The 7,956-nt window shown below is 47.1% G+C and overlaps 1 protein-coding gene across 1 annotated transcript; it reads right to left on the bottom strand.

The window, feature by feature from the left end:
• Window positions 1-1,491: 1,491 nt before the first annotated feature.
• Window positions 1,492-7,312, bottom strand: IL1B (interleukin 1 beta; the record flags this gene model as incomplete). Its single annotated transcript, XM_079721021.1, has 6 exons — window positions 7,253-7,312; window positions 6,663-6,711; window positions 4,814-5,012; window positions 3,859-4,020; window positions 2,425-2,555; window positions 1,492-1,704 (listed from the first exon to the last, which is right to left on the bottom strand). Exons 1-6 carry the CDS (start codon window positions 7,297-7,299, stop codon window positions 1,492-1,494), a joined length of 801 nt encoding a protein of 266 aa, XP_079577147.1. The 5' UTR covers window positions 7,300-7,312.
• Between the last annotated feature and the right edge of the window lie 644 nt (window positions 7,313-7,956).

Genomic DNA, 7,956 nt, shown 5'->3' with positions numbered 1-7,956 from the left:
CTTATTATAAGTAATATCGAACGTATTCTACTCTGTCCAAGATCAGATAGTATTTCCTTTTCCTGTGGATAGCCTGTTCATACACTGTTTTGTTAAATTTCTGCCTGTTGTTTTGGTGGATTTTTGTTCTTGTTTTTCTCTAATGTTTTGAGGGAACTCTTTATATAGTAAGCAAATGATCTCTTTGTCTGAGAACACAATTCTTTTTTTCCCTGACTTGTGTTTGTGTTTTGACTTGGCTTCGGGTGACTTCTGCAATCCTGAGAATTTACGCCTGGTCTCGTTCCTCCTACACCCTCCAGGCCTGTGTTCATACAGTTCCCTCTACCTGGAGTACCCTTTCCTTTCCTTTGTGTGGGGAACTCCTGCTCATGCTTTTAGGCCTGATTGAAATGTCACCCCACTTGGCCCTCCGTCCCCCAGAGCAGATCTTTTCAACCCTCTTAGCTGCTCCTTTCATTTTTTGTCTCATCTACTTGTTATGCTGCCTTTTTTGTGTGTTTGTATATGTCTGCCTCTCCTATCTAACTAGGAACGCCTTACCTTTCCGGTTTCTGTACCCCCAGCCCTTAAGACATAGCTTTTGCTTAATACATGTTTGTTGGATAAACGAATAGAGAAATACTTGGCAGCTGTTACCACCAATGCTTACTCCCCATAATGTTTTAGTTGATCCTGTTTATCAGAGGAAGCTTGTGCACCAGATATACTTTTGATGAACAATAGAAACGAAAGGGAGAGGTATCAAGGCTGGTCTTTTCTGGCCAGTGATATTCCTAAGTATTTTGCATTCAGTGATGAGGAATGGGCTTCTAACTCCCCAAGGAGAATGCTCATGGCCCCATTTACCTTGACTCTTCTATGTCAGATCCAAGACAAGTCAATGACCACGTGGCAAAAAATTTGTTTTCAGTGAAATTTATTTCAAAATCATTGAACAATCTGATCATCCTTCCTCATTCATAAATATTCCTGTTTAAATGATCTGAGCTTAAATGTTTTCAGGCTTAGTGAAAGGACTTAATATCAAGATGGCACACTAGCCCAAATGAAATTGGTTCCATAGATGTCGAAGACTAGGATTTTTCACAGACTCTGCTGCTTCTTGGCCCCCTTGAATTAAATTAAATAGATTAACCCACCAATAAATAAATAAATAAATAGTTAAATTGTCACTCATCAGAAGCTGTGTGCAAAGGACAGAGGATTTCTTTGAACCTAGTGTGCCATGGTTTCTGCCAGGCTGGCTTTGAGCGAGTGGAAGAGGTGAGAGAGGGCTGGCTCAGTGGATGGGGTCTGAGGACAGGCAGAAGAAGAGTGGGGTTATTCCTGCTGGCTGGTGGGCAGGAGATCTCCTAGCACGAACATACAGAGGGCAGTTGGGCATTGATTAGACAACAGTGAAGTTCAGGCTGCAGCCATGCTCTTCGGTTCCCCTTCTGCCAGCCCTCAGGGTCATTCAGCCCATATGGACTCTGGGTGCAGCTTCCTTTAGGGAGAGATGATTTCCATGGTGAAGTCAGTTATATCATGGCCGCCTTTGGATTGTCCTAGGAAGATGGGCTTTTCTTCTGCTTGAGAGGTGCTGATGTACCAGTTGGGGTACAGGGCAGACTCAAATTCAACTACATTCTTGATTTCTGTCTTGTTGAAGACAAATCGTTTTTCCATCTTCCACTTTGGGTAAGTTTTGGGGTCTACCTCCTGCAGCAAAACAGAAATAAACATTTTCATGAGGGCAGGGACACAGACACTCTACTCTGATCTGGACAAAGATGTTCTCTGGGTCGGCTACAGAGAAAATGGATACGCAGGTCACAGGCCCAGGAGCCAGACTCCTGAGTTATCTTTGAGACCCCAGGTTTCTGTGTGGTGACTGAAGATGTCCCTTATCCTCTTCTGAAACTTAGCATCAAATGCTAGGGAGCATAACATAGGTGGGAATGTTTTTCAAAAGTGAAAATTAGGTTAAAGCTCCTAGGTGTATCTGTTTCCAGGGACTTTGCTGTATTTTTCCTCATGGCCCTTCAGCTTGGAAATGAAGCTTTTGCTGGGAAAGCAGATGAGGGGAGGTGTGATTTTGGGAGAGGGTTGGAAATGATGACAGGTGACAGGTCCCCTGAGCAGATTAAGTTCCCAAAGCGTCATCTATCAAGTGGAGCAACCTTAACAATGTATAATCTATTGGGTGGTAACAGTGGCGAGACACAAGAACATCTACATAATGATTTTTTCCTGTGGTGGGAGTGAACGTTGCACGCATTTAACACTTACATTAAACTTATTTACATCTATGCAAAGTTACCAAGTAGCCCTGCTCCCAGAATTTCTAAGGGGAAGAGGTAGTTGTCTTGGAAGAAAGTGATGGCTAAGGGTCCTTCAGAGGATCCTGAGAAGGGCCTTCAGCCCCTGGTACCCACTCACCTCCAGCTGCAGGGTGGGCCTACCGCCTTTCATCACACAAGACAGGTATAGATTCTTTTCCTTGAGGCCTAAGGCCACAGGTATCTTGTCCTCACTTTCATCTCCTTGCACGAAGCTCATGCAGAAAACCACTGGGAAGAGGAAAGGGGTCTTATGGTTAGGGACACACAGCACTGCAGGGATTCTTACAATTTAGCATCCTCTGCGGAAACCCACACCAAGGTTCCTATGGCTTAACAGACAGGGTAATGGGGCTTCTCGCAGATCATAGCAGGTTCAGTTGGTTGAATCAGGTTTTTCCTCAAAGAAGGTTTAGGGGCTTCTCAGAGCCTCACCACAGTGGCAAAGAAGAATCAGGGGGTCTGATTTTTAGAAACTGCAGAGAGTCATCTTGTCCCTGACGGGTGATGTGTCCATCCACAAGAGCAGAACAATTTGATCAACGTGAAAAGCGAGAAAAGAGAGAAAGCTGGGTCCCGGGAAAACATCGGGCACGGATCTGTTTCAGGAACGTAGAGAAGGAAGTGGGAAGAACCTGGGAAAGGAGCTTAGCTGGGAAAAGTGGCTGCAAAGAGAGACACGCATTTTTTTTTTTTTTTTAATGCAGTACGCGGGCCTCTCACTGTTGTGGCCTCTCCCGTTGCAGAGCACAGGCTCCGCGGCCATGGGTAACAGGCCCAGCCGCTCCGCGGCATGTGGGATCTTCCCGGACCGGGGCACGAACCTGTGTCCCCTGCATTGGCAGGCGGACCCCCAACCACTGCACCACCAGGGAAGCCCGAGACATGCATTTTAATCTTCCTTAGTCATAGGTGTCTCACTTGGAGGCCCCCAGGTCACGCTCACAGTGCAATTCTAAAGAAACAGGGCTGTCTTGGCTTGGCTGACACCAGGAAGATTTCCCCCAGTGATGCCTCTCTCCAAGGTCAGCAGCCTTGGAAGAGAACAGCCTGCTTCTTTCAGCTGCCCCCTTGACCGCACCCCTGCATACAGGATTCAGCCATGGTGGCAAAGTGCCAGGCAGATTCCCACAACCCATGGGCCCCCCGGACTTGAGACAACTGCCAGTGACAGTAGAGAGATAGAAGTTCCTGCTTGTCAGTAAGGTTTCCCTCTAAGGAACCATCTGGTATTGGGCGGGAAAGATGTTAGGGGTGAGGGGTCGGGGCTGGGAATGAGGTGGGGGAACAAATTATCTCCTCACCATTCTAGTTTCAACTCCAGCGACAGGAAGAAAGAACCCACAGGCAGTTAGGTCTTGTCCATCAAATGACTCTTTTCTAAAAGAAGCACTGACATGGCACTACCCTATCCTTTATTATATGTTATTTCACTGCTGTTGAGCCTTTGCCTGAATCATCTACTCTGTTGAAAGTGTAGAGAATTAGCAAGCTACCAGGAGGCCAAGAAAAGAAGCAGGGTGTCCCCAGGTACCTTCTCGGTCCACGTCCCGTGCGAGGAGGTGGAGAGCCTTCAGCACACATGGACTAGCCAGCACCAGGGATTTTTGCTCTTTGTCCTGGAGTTTGCAGTTCAGCGACTGCACACTCGCGTCGCACAGAAGTTCATCATTGTACGTTTCAAAGATGACAGGCTCTAAAATGTGGAGCACAGACGTCGTTTAGGTGGAAGCTCAGAAGGGCAGGCCTGATGCTGTGAAGCAGCAGAATTTGGTTCCTCGGAGGATATCTGAGCATGCACAGCCGAAGCTTGATTATAACATTGGTGGGGAGGAAGCTGGGGTGCGTCAGAACACTGGGCCTGGCACCCTAAGATTTGGGTTCAAGCCTCAGCTCTATTGATGGCTGTGGATGAGCCGTGGAGCTACCTATGTAAAATGGCAGTGGCAATAGAACTGGCCCAACAGGGATATTCTGAGACTCGCAGGAGATACATAAGTGAAAGCCTTCAGAATGATTGGGTGCTTTGCAAATATCAGTAGTTATCAAGGTCCTATTTTAAGGATAGTTTCAACAACTAAAAATGAGACTAAAACCATCACCAAATTGGATTGTATACAGTCGTGTCTTGAGATGTAACATTTTGGGTACCATTTTATGCGTGACTATAAATATATTCTGGAAAAGCTTCCATTCTTAAGATTAAGAGCACTATAGCCAGTTACACCATCATTTCAGTAAAGAATTCCTTAAAAAATCTTTTAAGTGAACAAATCAATCTGATGGAAGACAAAAAAAAAAAAAAAGAATAGTTTCAACTAAAGAGATGATTAATTGGGTTTCTAGGTGTCTCTGTTTGCCTCTCACTGCTGGGCCTTCTACTTTTAAAGGGTTTCAGCTTTAGGGAAGTTTAGTTGACTGCTGGGTTACGGCCTCTGAGAAGGAAGTGACCAGCAATCTTGTGTCTGCCCTCAGCTCTCATTAGGTACCTTCTTCAAAGATGAGTGAAAAGATGCTCCTCAGGCCATCGTCCTGGAAGGCCTGTGAGCAGGGAATCTTCTTCAGCTTCTCCATGGCCACGATGACCGACACCACCTGCCTGAAGCTCTTGTTGTAGAGCTGGTGGGAGATTTGCAGTTGGATGCTCCCATCTCCCACGGAGCTGAGGTCCAGGTGTTGGACGCAGCACTGTGGAGAGAATAAGGAAGTCAGCGTGGGAAGGTGCTTGTGCCAGAAAACTCTGGTTTTGACCTGAGAGAGGACGAAGGAGGGGGTAACAGAGCTCCTAAGGATAAACGTTCATCTCTCCGCAGCCCAGAGAGGTTAAGGGGCTTACCCAAGGGCACGTGGCAAGAGACAGGCAGACCCAAAACGAAAACGCTGCCTTTCTGATGCTCTATGTGGTATTCTTCTAGAATAAATCCCATTTCTACCTTCTCTCTTTTACACACGCTCCACCTAACCATAAACTTATACCTTCTTACACTTTTGATATTTTTGTAAATCTAATGCACTAACACTATGTAGTTAAGTTTTCATGGCAATGATGATCATCATATTTTCAATACATCTATGCTCAATCAACAATTATTCTATACAAGTTTTTTTTTTTTTTTCTCAAATGTTCTCTCATAAATAACCTGCCAATACTTTAAAAGTGGTTACTGTTCGTGAAATAGGTTCCCATTTCTACCTTCTTCAGAGAACCTGTATAACTAACTGCATTAAGGCTTAACTGAGGTTGCCCCCAAGGCACGATAATGGTTTAAAAGCTTGAAGGACAGCTAAAGAGACATGTAACAGTGCAGAGGAAAGCTGAGTGCGAGAGAAGTTCCTGCCCAGAGCAGAGGCCCCAGATGAGGGAGAGCCAGGCTCCCGGAAGAGACAACGGAGGAGGGCCGGGCACAGAAGTCGCACTCCACCCAGGGCCGGAGAAAACCAGTTACGCTGGTTTTAAAAACTTCAAAGAAATGTGCTTTTAACAAGCCTGATGAGGAGGCTGGAGGAGGCTGCCATGAACTAAAAAAGTAAGAGAGAAGTAGCTGCCTGCTCATCTGTACAACTGCATTAGCTGGGCTGATGGCTGGACACACTGGGAAAGTCATCAGGCCTCTTACAGAAGAGCAGAGCCAGCTGGAACATCAGCGAGGCTCTCTGTAAAGATAAGAGTCAGAGAAATACTCCTCTGCTGGGAAAGACTTAGCTCCTGTTGACAGTATTTCAGAACGGAAGGCTGCGGGATGCTAGGGTCTCTGACATCATCCAGCTCATGAGCCTTATTTTTCAGAGGAGGATCAGAGGGGTAAAATGACTTGACCAAGATCTACTGGCAAGTGAATAATTTTCTTGCCACCCCCAACTAAACTTTTCCTGTACATCATCCACTCCCTGTTATCATAAAGCTCCTCCCCAGGGAGCAAAAAACAACCCCACCCTTAAAGGATGCAGACATGTTCATTCTCAAGATCATCTTCTCTGGGTCTCAGAGTGTGACTTAAGTGATTAACGTAGTTTCATCACTCTTAGGGCTAAAAGCCTCTTCTAAAAGGAGAATCAAATTTGCATTGGAGCCTGGGCCGTCTTCCTAACATGAGACAGCAAACACTATCTCCACTGTAATTCCCCCCACCCTCTGCAAGCATGGCCACCATCACCAAGCCTCAGTGAACCACTGTGGTGGCGTGGGAGCTGCGTAGTGGCCAGCCTGCGTCTGTCTCACTGGAAGAGGAGAAAATCATTCGAACACAAAATTCCACAGGAACAAGGTGGACCCCTTTCCTTGAGTCTTTCCCATGTCAGAGCCCCTTCATGTGTTGAGAGCGAAGCCCATGGACTCACCTTCATCTGTTTGGGGCCGTCAGCCTCAAATAACAGGTCATTCTCGTCACTGTAATAAAAACAGAGAGATTGTTCAATTATGTCTCCTGGACAAGATTATTTTTCCTTCCCTGCAAACCATCTTCACCTTTAATAGGAAACTGCAAACAGCATGTTCCTTAGGGCTGCCTGAAGCTGCCAGGTTCCGTGGTGATATGCAATGGAAAAACAAATGAGGCAGGGCAGGTACCCCCGTTGCTGTCTGTTGGATGCTGAGACCTAACTTCCAGGCCAGTTAAAATCTGAGCTTTCCGACTCTGAGCTTGCCGACAAATGTGGCAAGGGATCCCTTGTATTGTCCACTTGGCGTCTTTCCTTCCTGTTTGCCCTCCGCAGGCAGTCCCTGCAGCAACATCTAGATGGCCTATGGGTGCCAAGGCCAGACTTATAGTGGGAAATCAGTCTTTAAACCAGGTTTGCCTTGGAACCCTGCTTGCCACTGAAAGAGGCAGTTTGGGGCGGCACATCTGGTCTTCAAGCACAGATGACACACTCCACACTCTTGAGAGGGGAGCCCTGTTCACATTACTGGTATCAATTTTCCCACTGACCTGTAGTAAGCCATCACTTCGTTGGCGGGTTCAGGTACCGTTGCCATGGCTGCTTCAGAAACCTGGGTAAAGAGGAGAAAATGAGTGACCGTTTGCCACGCCAGTCCCCACGAGGGCTGCCTTCACACGTGAATTGCCCTCAGCATCTAGTACCTGGCAGGCACGCAAAGAAGCAATCTTTTTTTTTTTTTTTTTTTTTTTTTTTGCCGTATGTGGGCCTCTCACTGCTGTGGCCTCTCCCGTTGCGGAGCACAGGCTCCGGACGCTCAGGCTCAGCGGCCGTGGCTCATAGGCCCAGCCGCTCCGCGGCATGTGGGATCTTCCCAGACCGGGGCACGAGCCCGTGTCCCCTGCATCGGCAGGCGGACTCTCAACCACTGTGCCACCAGGGAAGCCCAAGAAGCAATCTTTGAATGCATAAGTGAATGCATGAAAGAGTCATCGTTTGGGTCCAGAGTAAAGCATTTGCTAAATCAAGCCCAAACCAGAAGTGGATTTATTAGGAGATCTGGGGCAGAGGTGTGATGCTGAGCTCTCAGACACCAACTGCAAGATAAGCAGTATTAATCGGCAATATTTTGCAAGTTATGGCGTTATAGTACACCTGGCATTTGTGCAAAAAGCCCAGCCCTCAGGCCAAGACAGAAGGAGGGAGGGACGGGGGAGGGAGGGAGAGAAGGAGAGAGGGGGAGAGAGAGAGAGAG

The sequence above is a fragment of the Hyperoodon ampullatus genome (genome assembly GCF_949752795.1).
Source record: "Hyperoodon ampullatus genome assembly, chromosome: 15".
NCBI lineage: Eukaryota > Metazoa > Chordata > Mammalia > Artiodactyla > Ziphiidae > Hyperoodon > Hyperoodon ampullatus.
Note: the sequence above shows the minus strand (reverse complement) of the source record. Positions and strands in the feature narration are given on the sequence as shown.